This window comes from Ceratotherium simum, chromosome 15 (genome assembly GCF_057802395.1).
Source record: "Ceratotherium simum simum isolate JZ-2026a chromosome 15, ASM5780239v1, whole genome shotgun sequence".
Taxonomy (NCBI): domain Eukaryota; kingdom Metazoa; phylum Chordata; class Mammalia; order Perissodactyla; family Rhinocerotidae; genus Ceratotherium; species Ceratotherium simum.
In genome coordinates this window covers 14664809-14679608 of record NC_141914.1, presented here as the reverse complement: position 1 = coordinate 14679608, position 14800 = coordinate 14664809, and the positions used below count along the sequence as shown (strand labels likewise).

Sequence of the window (14800 nt, the reverse complement as noted above, 5' to 3'; positions counted from 1 at the left end):
TACTCTCTCTACACTTCAGAAAGTCCTCTAATTTGGATAGCAATCCCTTGGCTATCTGTACTGAAGGCACATATTAATACAAAAGGAATGCTTCTGCAGGTAGGCAATAATAGAGAAAGATGAATTTCCTTTATGGAACATGAAATATGAAAATACTACATCATTGTTTAAGAGGAAATTTTCCCATTTAAATATATTACATATAGGCCAAAATTTAGAAATGATATCTCTTATATCACTGTAAAGTTTCGAGCCTTTAAAAAAAGGTAACCTTAATTTTAAGCTCAAATATAACTTGCAGAATATAATATATAAAGTAATATCCTTATTTTTTGAACTTTATTATGCTTCAGACATTTCTCTAATCATTTCAGATTTCAATAAACACTTTCCTATATTTTGTGAACTGCGCTTTAAAATCAGAAGTAACTTTACAAATCTCCATATACAATGATACCAAACAAAAAATTCCAGCTTTATTAACAATTCTAAGTAGAAGAGAACATAAGTAAGAGCTGGCATGGTTAACATAAGCATTAGAAGGTAAACATCTCCTGAATAAAAAAATAGGAAATATTTTAATGAAAAAAAAAATCAAAGATCGAAGGCAGGAGAAAATTTTCCAAACAGCAGCTGGTCCTTTCTTCACAATTTGTATCACTTGTGCAAATACATCATTAAATAAATACTCACGTGATATTTACAAAATAGAGATAAGAGGAAAAAACTTTTTAAGTATCAGGGTCTTTCATTTGTTATCCTCTTGCAATCTTCTGGGTCCATTAGTCTACATACCAACTAAAAATGTGATTCTAGTTAACTTCAGTTGAAAGCTTATCAATTAAGTCATCAATAGTGTACACAAGAAGCTGAATGTCTTCTTTTTCCTTCATTCGGTGATCACTGTGTTTTCGGAGGATGACATCCACATCTGTGCTGACGACTCGGTCAGCAACCTGCACAGACGTGTGCCAGGGGATGAGGTCGTCCCTCATGCCGTGGAGCAACCTGATAGGGCAGCTCACAGGAATGGGGCTGTGCAGCAAACAGTGGTGCTCAGCCTCCTTGATGAAACTGTACTGAACGTGATACACCCCTTCCTCACTGTACTTGGATGGCATGCTCCACACGCCTTTCATCTCTATTTCCTTTTTTACCTATTGGGAAAAATGAGGAAAATAAAAGTTTTCATGCAACATTAACCCATGCAATAGTCTTAATCGAAGGAAAGCAGTCCTTGAGGAAGAGGAAAAGAGACAACAAAAATGTAACAATGATAATTATAATTAAATACTATGTGCAAGGTACTGTGACAAGTATTTTACACATAGCATCGCATAAGATCCTGATAATAATTCTGTTATTATTTCATTTTTACAAAAGAGAATATTAAAGTTTAGAGAAGTTAAGTCACATGTTCAAAGGTGAAAGGCAGTAACTGTTATGGCTAGGATTCAAACTTAGATTGATCCAACTGTATCAGGTAACATCTTCAATCAGGCGTTGCTTCATCCCGACCGAAAGCCAAATTGAAGGGAGAAAAATACAGTAATGTCTGGAATCAGTCCAGGTATCATTCATATTACATAAAATCAAATCTTAGGAAGAAAAACCATTTAGATTTCAAAGTCATAAAACTAAAAGCACCTCTACGAGAAGTTACGAAAAAGGGGCAGGGGCAGGAAGAGAAGAATCATCAAGCACAGAACTAAAAACGAAAAATAAGCCGGTGGTTGCTCTGGGACAACCAAACACATGCAATTTCAGGCTGACTGTAAAAAAAATGTAGTTTTTGCCTTCCAGAATCTTACGGAATGAGAAAAAAATTTTGTTGTTGTTTTGGATGACAATGAAGTCTTCCAAATACTTCCTGAAATCTGAGCATTTCTACTTATTTCCTTAAAATGAAACACTGGGTATCTTTTGATTCTTGAAGAATTTATGTAGGTGATAATTTGTCTTAATTTTTCTAATTAAAGTAACATATACTCATTATATCAAACATGGGCAATATAAAAAGTATAAAAAGAAATAAATCACCCATAATCCTACCTCGTGGATATAACAACCACTAATATTTTGGCTTATTTCCTTCCAGTATTTTTTATATGTATTTGGTTTTTATATATATAATATATAAAATAGATACCTTTTACACATTCATATATAGTTTTCTATGCCACTTTACTTATTTAATACATATATTTCTGCATTTTAAAAAATTCTATCAGGGGGCCAGACCAGTGGCGTAGTGGTTAAGTTCGCATGCTCCACTTTGGTAGCCTGGGGTTCGGATCCCAGGCACAGACCTACACACTGTTAGTCAAACCATGCTGTGGCATCCCACATACAACATAGAGGAAGACTGGCACAGATGTTAGCTCAGCAACAATCTTCCTCAAGCTAAAAAGAGGAAGACTGGCAACAGATGTTAGCTCAGGGCCAATCTTCCTCACCAAAAAACAAAAAAAAAATTCTATGAAAAGATTTTAAAGGCTGCATAATAGTCCACTATAATTGATCTAAGATAATTAACTTGACTATTCCTGTACTGCTGGATATGTTCATGAACATCTTGGAGCATAAAGGTTTATCTGTTTATAATAAATTCTTTGAAAAGATTCTCAGAACTTAAACTATAAATCAAGATGTAAATAGTTTTAAGACTCTTGCAACCATATAATATGAAGGGCATTTCAGACTAGAAAAACAGGTGGACACCTTATCAATAATAAAAAAAATAATGAAAAAAAGCCACATATACCATATTTGAAAAATTCTGTATTTAAGTTTTTAATAAAGATATTATTTTTCCATGTTTAAAATTGTTAATTTATTGCAAATATGAAAAAGAAAACAAGAATTTAAACAGTAAAATATGTACATTATAATCTATATATATCTAGGCATTTTAATGTATTTTTTAAAATTCCAGAAGGATTACTGATTCAGTGAAAAAGCTGTATATCTGAAAGCTATACTTCTAAATGTCTCCAAATGATTTGAAATTAATGCAATTCTAAAAAACTATAAAATGTACATCTATATTAACATCATGGGGTTCTCTGCATTAAAACAACGTGTGAACCAAAAATTTAAAGCAAAAATGATATTCATTCATATATCCTCAAACTATTCAGGATTGTTCTTGAAATCTGTAATTTCAGTAATTAGAATTTAGTTTCATTGGTTATTAGATGAAGTGGGAACTATGCTCATTACTGGAACACAGTTCACAGTAGTTGTATTTTATGCATCTTTGCCCCCCAACGAGCTGTTATCTGCCATTGAGTTGCATGAATATTGTCCATTTGAAGAAAAAACTTAACTTTGCAAAATGTTATATGTCCCAAAACCTCAAAAACAAAAAGTTCAGAAATAGCAAAAACAGCATTAACCAAAGAAAATACACAATACACATAAGCTCTACACCAAGAAGAAACTGTATCAAGGCAATGTGGTTGAGAAGTTTAGGTTCCAAACAGCTGCACGTCCGGGCTGCCCCACGGCAGAGTGGTTAAGTGCTCGCGCTCCGCTGGCGACCGGGGTTTGGATCCCAGGCGCACACGGATGCACCTGGGGCTAGGTGTCAGGCCAGGCTGTGGTGGCGTCCCATATAAAAAGCAGAGGAAGATGAGCACGGATGTTAGCCCAGGGCCAGTCTTCCTCAGCAAAAAGAGGAGGATTGGCATGAATGTTAGCTCAGAGCTGATCTTCCTCACAAAAAAAAAACCCAAACAGCTGCGCATCCTGTCTGACGCCCTCTAGTGTCCAAAGGAGACAATGATTAGAGTCAGTCAAGAGGTAAGTCAAGTTCCCATACAACGGTAAATGCTGGGTCTTAACATTCCCACGGCTCAAGAAGATAGTAAAAAGTCTCCAGTTCTGCTCCCTTGACACTGTTGGGGCTAGCTGTTTGTGTGAAGAAGAAGAGTCCCTAGGGTCCTCTTTTCTTACACATGCTTTTAAGTTAACAAGGGCTCAACATGTTTCCGTTAACAACCACCTGCTGGTCTGATTTAGGATTAGCAAAGATATGCCCTGATTTGCAGGCTATAGATCTTCTCAGTCACTTGGGGGTATCTACCATATCCCCCCTCTAAGCGATGTGGATACCCACACATAAAAAGAAATGTACACAGATCTTGTCAGTTCCCAATAACCAAAAAAAAAATTGTTTAATCAATTCCTTTCCAATCTGCCATGTTCTTGAAATAACTTCCTACCATGAGAAGCACTTGAGTTTAGAGGATGGAGTAAGGGGTCCAAGGTGTAGATGCAGAAAGACAGAAAGACACAGTGGTAGAAAAATTTAGCAGCATGAGGACACTGAGCAACTATGTATGAGAAACAAGCAACAAAGTGAAAAAAATTCAGAAACAGGAGATAAGAGCAAGGAACACCAGCTTTGTAATTTTAGCCCTGACAGGAAATCATATGAAGAACCTGACTATGCAGACAATGCCGTTGCTTAAGGAGCTGGGAAGAACGTGAACTAAGAATAAACTTAGATAGAATATATGGCACTGGATGCAGTGCAGACCTTGAGGCAAAAGTTAATGACATTCTACTGTTCAACACTACCTACGCTTTTTTCTTCTATTTATTTCTTCTACTCCTCCTCCTGCTCCTCCACTCTCTAGAGCAGTGGTTCTCAAACTTCACCTGAGGGGCTTGTTGAAACAGACTGCTGGGGCCGGCCCGGAGCGGAGTGGTTAAGTTCACGTGCTCTGCGTCAGCGGCCCAGGGTTTGCAGGTTCAGATCCTGGGAACGGACCTACGCACCACGTATCAAGGCATGCTGTGGCAGGCGTTCCACACATAAAGTAGAGGAAAACGGGCATGATGTTAGCCCAGGGCCAATCTTCCTCAGCAAAAAGAGGAGGACTGGCAACAGATGTTAGCTCAGCGCTAATCTTCCTCACAACAACAAAAAAGAAGGAAAAAAAAAAAACCCAGACTGCTGGGCTGCACTCTCAGTTTCTGATCCAGAAGGTCTCGGACCAAGCTCAAGAATATGCATTTCTAACAAGTTCTCAGGTGATGCTGCTACCTGGGGACTACACTTTTTGAACCACTGCTCTAGACCGTTTTTCTTTCTTTAATTTTCTGGGCCTCAGGCTTGTCAGGATCTAGTCCCACAGGTGAAATTTAGAGACCTAGGAAAAAGATGCCCAAGAAGAACTCAATTGAATGCAAAATACAAAAATTAACATATACAAGAATAAAGAGCTATTACCCACTATTCCTTTATCCTTGCAAACAACTGAAGTGCTTAAACATATGTCCAATAATAAAGTATAATAAATTATTTACTTTCTCAGTTATTTCAGAAACCTCATTTCTACCATGATTTGCTGAAGAACACGCTAATAATGAAAAGCACTTTTTTTTTTTTTTTTGTGAGGAAGGTCAGCCCTGAACTAACATCTGCCAATCCTCCTCTTTTTGCTGAGGAAGACTGGCCCTGGGCTAACATCCGTGCCCATCTTCCTCCACTTTATATGGGATGCCGCCATAGCATGGCTTAACAAGCGGTGCATCCGTCCACGCCCGGGATCCGAACCCGGGATGCCAGCAGCAGAGCGTGCGCACTTAACCACTATGCCACCGGGCTGGCCCTGAAAAGCACTTTTTTTTTTAAAGGTGAGAATTAGGAGTAGAAAAAGAATGCCAATTAAGTGTGTAAGCCAGGAATGTGTGCTAATTCTGGTTGACTGAGAGTATGTACTTGGAGAGCTCTGCTGAGACAGGATCTGAGGCTTTCAGGCTAAAAAAAGAGGTTTATGGGGCCGGCCCAGTGGCGCAAGCGGTTAAGTGCGCACACTCCGCTGCGGCGGCCCAGGGTTCACCGGTTCGGATCCTGGCCGTGCACCGACGCACTGCTTGTCAAGCCATGCTGTGGCTGCGTCCCATATAAAGTAGAGGAAGATGGGCAAGGATGTTAGCTCAGGGCCAGTCTTCCTCAGAAAAAAGAGGAGGATTGGCATCAGATGTTAGCTCAGGACTGATCTTCCTCACACACACACACACAGAGGTTCATAATCCATTAGCCAAGTCTAACGTGCTAAAAAGAATAGGTACGATTTCCCACATGCCACAAAATAAGAATAAGAAATACAGAGAGACATCATGATGTATAACCCAAATAAGTAAATGTGATTAATAAAGAAAATGTTACTAAAAAAAGAAACTAAAAGTGTGATTTCATTAATGTGGCTAATATTTGCCAGAATGATTTGAAGGGACTGTGAAGAAAAGGAAAGCTTAAATAAGAGACCTAATAGTTAAAGGCAAAGAGATACACACAAATAGTTACAACAAGATACAAACAGTTACAAAAAGATACATAGTTAGAAAAAGGCAACTTAGAAGATGGGCCAGCATAAGTCAAAGGACAGATGACACTTGAACAAATATTCACAAGAAGAAGGACAGGAGGTCGACCCGGAGGTTGCCTGTGACGTACCTCAACAGGAAGCTGATTAAACTGTGTCACTAGGCTATCTACAGCTGTAGCTACACCAATAAGGGCGACAACCTTCTGCGGCCGTGCGATTGCAGCATGAAGCATAAGCCATCCACCGAGGCTAGATCCAACTAGTATCTAAAAATAAAAATACGTATAGTTTTAAAGAGGCATGTCTTCTTCTCTGTAAGGGGAGTAGTTTAATAGAATGTATGTACTTTTTTTCTTTTACATTCAATGGCTCCCAGATTTTTACTATTTTTCACAAAATAGAATTAAAATTATGATTACTTTTTGCTAAAGTATTAGGTCTATAATAAAGAATTATAAAAATAAAATTTGTAAAATGAAAGGTAAAATGGTACATTTTATGAGAAAGTGAAAATGATAGAACAATTTTAACTCAAATATCAAAATTGACTGTTAAACATTTAAAATATTAAATAAATTTTTGTATCTAAAGAAACAGCTCAGATATCATGAGGTTATAGCCAACAAGTGCCATCATATTGAACAAAAACAGTCACCTGTGGTCCTACAGCTACGTCATCAATTATAGAAAGAACATCTTTTCTCCATCTTCCCACTGTGCATTCTTGGAAGTTACCATCTGAATTTCCAACTCCTGAGTAATCGAACCTGGAAAAAGGGAAAATATAGACCTATGTCTAGGTATCTATCTATGTGTTTGTTTCTCTGATTTTGAAGGAAGATAGCACATTAATCATTATTACAATGCCTAAAACATATTAAAATAAAACACTGCAGTCAGTATATATTTCAGCAAACCCTTAGCAAAATCCTACTTTATTTTCTTCATAACGAACGTTGCTATTCATTTGTGGTCTGTCTCCCACACTAGAATGGAAGCTCCATATTCACACAGACTTTGTTTTGTTCACCACTGTTTTCCCAGTGCCTAGATGAGTACCTTGCAAATATAAGTGTCTAGTACATATTCACCGAATTAATGGAAGGGAAAGAGGAGACCAGAATCAAATTCATCACCGGCCTACCCGCTTAGTTTGCTTCTCTAACTTCCTAGTTCTCCAGGCTCAGAGTCTGTCTCATCTCTGAATTTCACCTCTCCTTCAAGGTCTCAATTCAGTAAATCATGAAGCATCCTACCCCTCCTGCAGATGACCCTAAACCCTAGTCACAGGGAGCTACTCCCAATTCCTGGCGAAGCCCTGTCATAACTTTGAGCCTCTGCCTGCTGCTCCAGCACCTAGAAAGCCTTCCTTCTCCACCCAAACTCCTGGTCATCCTTTAAGCCATGTCACCTCCTTTGAGGAACTTTCTTTGACAAATATGCCTGTTTGGTACCAGTCAGTCACTTTCTTTTGTACGTACTCAATCAACACTTCTCATATGGTGTGTTGTAATCAAGTATTAAATATCTGTCTCCCTCTGACTAGAATGTCAGTTCTTCACGGGCAGACCGTTCTATTCAAGTTTATTTTTCCAGGGTATAGAACACTGCCCGCTCTGTACTGTCCTCACTCACTCTCACTTCTCACATTCATCCCTTTCTCCTCAATTAGGTAAGACCAGTATCTTGGTACAGGTCTTTGTCGTCTGAAACTCAGCCTATCTCCCAACCGCGTCTCCATGCCTCTATTCTCTCTCCAAATGGGTCCACTCTATACCTGTCAGGTTTTCTTCTGAAACATTGTATTGATATGGCATTAACTTCAATGGCTCCCTGTGACATGCAATATAAAAATTTAGTGCTTTAGCCTGTTTTTTTAGATCATTATATTCTGGTCATCTCAGACCGACCTTTTATCATTTCATCAGAGGAAACTACTGCTTGAGCCAAACTGATCAACTTGTTCCTAAAACAGGATCTTAGTTTTCTGTCTCATCTATTTCCTTCACCTGGAATACCTTCTGCCCTCCCCCTCATTACTAATATCCTCTGCCTAGAGCTTAGTCCAAATGACCTTTTCTTGCTGGAAAGCCTTCCCAGATAGGTTGAAAAAAAAAATCTATACCTAAAAATGAATTCTATAGACATTTCATTATCAGTCACAATCAATTTATTATATCCTGCTCTCTAAGACACTCTGTGTGTATATATGTGTCTCATCATTCCTATGAGACTGTAACATCCCAGAGGGGAAATACCATTATCCTACTTTTGTCTCCACATTCTTCATGGTGGCTAGGCATGTAAACCTCATACAGTGAATATTATAATACACACTGAATATTATAATACATATTAAATGAATATAAGTGAAAGGTAAAGGTAAAAAGAATTACTTTATTCAAATTTAAAGCTTTCATGTTTTTCTGATTCTTAAAATCTGGTGAAAATTAATAAATCCTAGTGATTTAGTGTATTTATAAGAATATATATGTGATATATAGCATATACGTATTTTCTTAGAGATATGAAGTGAAATGATTTTGGATCCTTGGGAGATAGTGCAACAAGGCAGCTGCTGAAGTCTAAATCAGTTATTGTTTTTCCTCAACAAGAGGATGTAGAAGATGGACTGGGGAGAAGAAGGGAGAAAGACCCCAGCTAATCCTTCTTCCCCCCCTTTAGTGGGCAATTGGGCATCTCTGTTTGCTGCATCTTTGACAGCTGCCTTCCAAATATATGGCGAGGATACAAAATACACATAAAGTTCCTTTAAAAAGGAAAATATAAACATTTAGTGATATTAATAGGGTACAAGTAAAAAATATAGTTCATTCTTGCTGAACCCTAACCAACAAACAAAGATAATTCAAACACATTCAGCAGTTTAGGACTTTTAAATACAGTAACACAACTCTACCCTAGCAGCCTCAATACTCTGCGACATATTCCCAAATCCAGAATTTAAAATTCTATTAGAAACAATTATGAGAGAATACTAGCCCCAAAACGATGTGTCATATTCCTGAGCTCTGACTCAATCTTATTTTAGGCACGGTGACAGGACATTAAGACACCACTTTCATACAGGCATACGTATTACATCTTGTATAATATACAAAATTAACCATTTCTTCCTTCAAAATCTACATTTTATACCCAAAATCACAACAAAAGTTAACTGAGAAATTGCAGTATAAACAAGATAAAATCTCTTATAATAAGGTAAACTGCAATCAATAGTTAATAGTGATTAGATTGCAATGAAGTTTGATAAAAGCAAAGAAAAAGGAACTTGATCAAATCAAAAATTTGTAGTGAAGGGCTATACTTTATAAGGATTTAGAAAGATACACTTAGGCTACATTTTAATACAGCACTACTTAATAAGTCTGCACATATTATAATTTCATCATGATTATTTAATACATCTTTAAAAAGAAAATGTATTTTCACAGCATCTAAAATGCAGAAAACCCACAAATGTCTTATAAGGGGACAGGAACCGGTTATAGCTCTGGTAGTCTCAATTTAAATTCACAACCTGGGTAAAATGGCAATTTCTTGATTCAAATTCTTTTGGGGACAAAAAGGAGAATGATGGCAATTTTCCTGGTATTATCACATTCTGCTCAGGGTAGTCCCCCTTTCTGGATAGCTCCTCCTTCTTACCCAAATCCTAATTATTTTTCAGTATTCCTTTATCAAGTTTTTTCTATCCACTTCGAGCCCCAGTTTTCTCTCACCATATACAAATAAGCATACTGCTCTTTTGACACAATCCCATTCTGACGAGTATTTTTGCCTCATTTCTCACATGTATTTTATCTTGTGTTTTCCCACCCTGATTAAAAGATCCTTAAGGGCAATGACCATGTTTCACAATTCTTTGTATATTTCACAGCACCCAGTATAGTGCTAGAAAGTCTACTTGCAAAAGATACTTTGGTCTTGAGAATAACAGCTCAGAACAGATTTTTTAAGAATTCTAAGCATGAAAATAAAATAATTCAGTTAATTTTATAAGAAGAATAAGACTAAATCCATAAGTGACATAATTTCTGCTAATATACTGAACAAAGTCTAAAAGTTTTTTTATATTTATATTTATTTATTATTTTATTTCTAAAAGTTGTATTTTCTAGATCTATTGAGTGAATATTAGTGAAACTCCTCTTCTAAAAATTTGGATGAATAGATTTTTCGGCTGTTAGTGCTGGAATAAGAATTCAGATTGTCTTTAGTTCAACCTCCTCCTTTTTTATGATGAAGAAAATAGGTCCAGTGTTTATTAGCTGACTTATCTTGTCACAGTTATTGCTAGAATTGATTCTAGAACCCAGGTTTCTTGAATTCCAGGCCAGGGCTCTTTCTATTAAACCATACTATTTCTTCTGGCAAATTAGGTACTAAAGAAGTGATTGTTCTAAGTAAACAAACCTAATAACAACAACGTAAACTCATTATTTTACTAAAATAATTACCAATATGAAATATTAGGAACTGCAAAATCAAGTTTTATTTAAACAACACATATCTCTATTTATGCTTATACCCATTCAGATTACAGGAGTGAGGAGGAAGAGAAAACTCAGTAGAAACATGAATTATACAATAATAATTTTACAATACTTTTAAATACATATATTATCTTAAACTACATATTTTTAAAGTAAGAAAATAAACAATGGTCAAATAAAAGTCCTTAAGTCCCCAACGGAAAACCGCAATATAATTATAAGAAAGCCAACCAGTATACTGGTTTGCTCTCATATGATTGTATCTAAAGAGCTCAGTTACCACTAGTTTCCTTTCCTGCCAGCATTGTCAGTGTGGCACAAAGACCTTTAACAAAGATCTTTTAAAGGTTGCATTTACAAGAACCTTAAATCACAAGATGCAAGTTTACAAACCATTAAAATAAATTAATCTATAAAAATGCCGGCAGTTGCTTCAACTGGTTAGAGCAGAAGTAATTCTCTATTGCCATGCTAAACGGTAGTAATATTGTCCGTGAAATGTGTTGTTCCTACCTTATATAGGCGTGACCTAGAGATTTACAAAAATCCTCAATCGCCAACGCTTTTGTACCATTCATATTAGAAATATAGCCAGGGATGAAGATAATTCCTGGACTTTTGCCTTTTAGCCTCTTATAAGCCAAGTTTGGAAGGTCCGGTCGACTAAGGAAAGAGACGGACATCTTTGGTCTGCAAGCTAAACAAAGTACACAAAACATATAGTTTGCAAATAGAGTTTCTGGAAAACCATATTTATTTTCAATCTTAACTTTCTTAACTCGTCAAATTGATGTCAAATACTATTCCCATTTAATAGGAAAAACACAGACAGACAAAGTATTCAAGTCACAAGTTTGTGCATGATATCTTTTAAAATCACGGCAAAATCTGTACCGCCTTTGAGCAAGGTCCAATCTTGATTCTTCCAAAATACATAATGAGGTCAAGGCAAAAAAAGACAGAGACTCGTCAAAGATGTTTTCCCATTGCTGCTGTATCATCTGTCCTAAATAGTGTCGTCAATCAACATTCAGATTTACCTACACTAATTTTAGCCCTCTATGGTGAGATTTTTGTCTTTTTTAAAATTTTTTTAATGTTTGAGGAGTTTCACATCCTCAACTTTTTGGTGGGAGGGGGACAAACAAGTTTGATCTGCCCTTGGGAAATTGTTTCAAAGGAGGATGTGCTGTAAGCCTTTTATTACTGACTCCCTCTGCACCCACAAATCATGGGCCATGGTAATAGCCGATCATGATTCTGTATCAGCTGAGGTGGGTTCAATGAGCAGTTTCTTTACAAGTACCTTGAATAGATATATGACAGTACCATTTTTGGAAAAAGATTTCTCAGAGGACTCTGCAATCACTGTGTTTTATTTGTTGGTTTGGCTTTTTGTGAATTGCACACATAAATCTTAGTGCAATTTAAGTACAAACAGCACAACTGGTAAACCTTACAAGGTTACTCCATTTCATTGTGTCTAAAGTTCTTTCCCTACTATAAAATCAATACCTGCTCTTAAAAAAAAGTAGAAAGATATTTTAAAAACAAAAAGTCATTTCTAATCCCACCTCCTCCCTCCAAAGAAATTAGTTTGTGTATTTCCTTACAGTCTTCTTCCGGACCAACAAAATCTCTTCTTTTATATTACATGAAACTTTCCTCCATTTTATTGTGGCTAATGAAAATTCTGTCTCTTCCATGTGAGCTGCTAAAGTTTTTCTCATTTTGGATTTGAGAAGTTGATTTTTTAAAACTGGATTGAAGGCCTTAAAGCTATCCCTTTTACATGTAAGCTTGTTTCAAAGTTTCAATGTAGAGGGAAATATGCCAAATTTAAAACTTTTAGTGAAAAACAGGGCTAGCAGGAGCCAGTTATGTTGGTTGGCAGATTATATAAGCAAAAATGTTCATTTCCTATTTCCTTAGCTGAGCAATCAAAAAATCCTTCCTATCCTCTTCTCGATATTACTTCCAACACAGGAATTTCTCCCTGAGACAATTATAATTTATTTAATCTTGATGAGTTATAAGTGCTTAAGGTCTTAACATTAGCTCAGAGCCTGGGGCATTAAGTGCTCAATGAATGTTTGCTAAATAGATGAAAGAGTATTATACTCTAGTCAATGAATTGACACACTATACTTTGCTAGAGGAACATATACATAACATGCCTTTTGGTTGTGTACAATTCAACATAAGTTAAACTGATTACATATGTCTAAAATTTTTAACTCAAAACAAGAGTATCTGCAATGACAATTCCCATTCTATGCATCTGACAGCTGTGTGGCAAGGGTGTGAACACAACAAAACCCAAAAATAAAAAGACATAATTCAGAAAGACTACATATATGGGGCGGGGGGTGGGGGGAGTAGGGTGGGACGGGGAAGAATCAAACACAAGATAAACAAAACACTCAGGTGCTCTGATTTTTGCCTCAAATTCTCGTTTCCTTTGTAGAGTAATGATTAAGGTTTTCACTGGGCCCGGAGCATCAAGAAGGCAAAACTAGACATTAGGCTTAATGACGGTGTCTACACTTTTACAAAGAAAATGTTCATATTGTAAATTCCCTCAAGTCAAGGGAAGGTAGGTCTAAGCATCTTAACACAGAGTTACGATCTGTAAACCCCTTAGAACCCGCAGAGGAAAGACAGAAAAAGCAACTGATAATCAAACGCGTTAAATGCACAACTTAACTTTCCCTGTCGGCGCCTGCTGCAGGGCGGCGGGCAGAGAGCAGGACGCTTCAGCTGCGGAGCGGAAAGCGCCAGCTGGCCCGGGCTGTGCAGGACGCCCCGGGGCCGCGGCAGAGCCCTCCACCAGAACTGCCGACAGCGCCCAGAACTGGGGTACTAAGAAGGGGCGAAGAGCATCTCTGCACGGGGCGCCAGAGAAGCCCTGGACAGGAACGGACGGAACCCGGGATGTTCGACAGAACGCGTCCTACTCCCGCCTTTCGGACACTGACCTGGGAGCCACCGTGGCGCCCGCTCGGGCTTCTGGGCAAACAACGCGCTGACACCATGGCGGAAGCCGAAAGAGACGGCCGCTCGGCCCAAGCTGAGACAAAATATCCCAGCGGCCGCGGCCGCCGTGCACGCCCCCGCCATCTTCCCAGCGCCCCCTTCGCCCCACGCCGACCTACAGAGATGCGCAGAGCCCACAGGAACCCAGGCTGCGCATGCGCCGCCGGCTGGAAGACGGAATTCGCTAAAGAGCGCCCAGGACTTTGTCAACACCCGGGAAAACGCGCATGCGCAGAGCGTCGTCGCGCTGGCTGGCCGTTTGCTGTTGGGCTGTTGGTTCTCCTTCTAGGGAGTCTTTGCCTGTGACAGTTTGGAATGTTGTTAAGTGGCCTTGGTAGGCTACTTTCTCATTGGCCAGGCAGATATTCCAGGGCTGGAGGCACGGAGAGGAACTGTATCCAACGTTCCTAGATAGGAAACCATCTCATCATCCCGAGGACATTAGGGAGCGGAAGCATACAATACCAGCCTTGCTGCGTTACAAGCGGCTCTCACCCCTCGACGGGTTTACCTGTACCGGAAATGCTTACCAGATCTGACCTTAATCCTGCTCGGACAAATACCTGGAATGGAATCGAGCATTCATCGCTCCTTCGCCCCCTTTCGATCTGTTTTTGTTCTAGCTTTTCGTATGCCTGACTATTGAATTGAATTATTCTGATCTTGCCTCATGCTATATGCAAAAATAAATCCCAGTAGATAAAAGATCTCAACGGAAGAATAAATAAATTAGGAGAATATTTTAGTCTGGGGATAGAAGTGACTTTCTTCAGCAAGATTTGAAATCTCAAAATCATAAAGAATAAAAATATGTTTGACTGTATACGAATTTAAACTTGTTGAATAGCAAAAGTCACCTCGAGTCAAATGAGTGTCTAGAAAAATTGATTTTACAGCATAAAG

The 14800-nt window shown here is 38.1% G+C and overlaps 1 protein-coding gene across 1 annotated transcript; it reads right to left on the bottom strand.

The window, feature by feature from the left end:
• Window positions 1–454: 454 nt before the first annotated feature.
• On the bottom strand, window positions 455–14332 carry ABHD10 (abhydrolase domain containing 10, depalmitoylase). Its single transcript, XM_004436591.3, has 5 exons — window positions 13840–14332; window positions 11375–11558; window positions 6997–7108; window positions 6470–6607; window positions 455–1157 (listed from the first exon to the last, which is right to left on the bottom strand). The coding sequence occupies exons 1-5, from the start codon at window positions 13979–13981 to the stop codon at window positions 813–815; spliced, it is 921 nt and encodes a 306-aa protein (XP_004436648.1). The 5' UTR covers window positions 13982–14332; the 3' UTR covers window positions 455–812.
• Window positions 14333–14800: the final 468 nt, after the last annotated feature.

Bases quoted from the DNA above. Each gene is read 5' to 3' on its own strand.
- ABHD10 (XM_004436591.3), bottom strand. From the start codon at position 13,981: ATGGCGGGGGCGTGCACGGCGGCCGCGGCCGCTGGGATATTTTGTCTC. The intron at 11,559-13,839 runs GTCAGTGTCCGA...TACTTTGTTTAG, and splicing joins GGCGCCACGGTGGCTCCCAG to CTTGCAGACCAAAGATGTCC. The intron at 1,158-6,469 runs GTACGTCACAGG...TTTTCCCAATAG, and splicing joins TTAATCAGCTTCCTGTTGAG to GTAAAAAAGGAAATAGAGAT.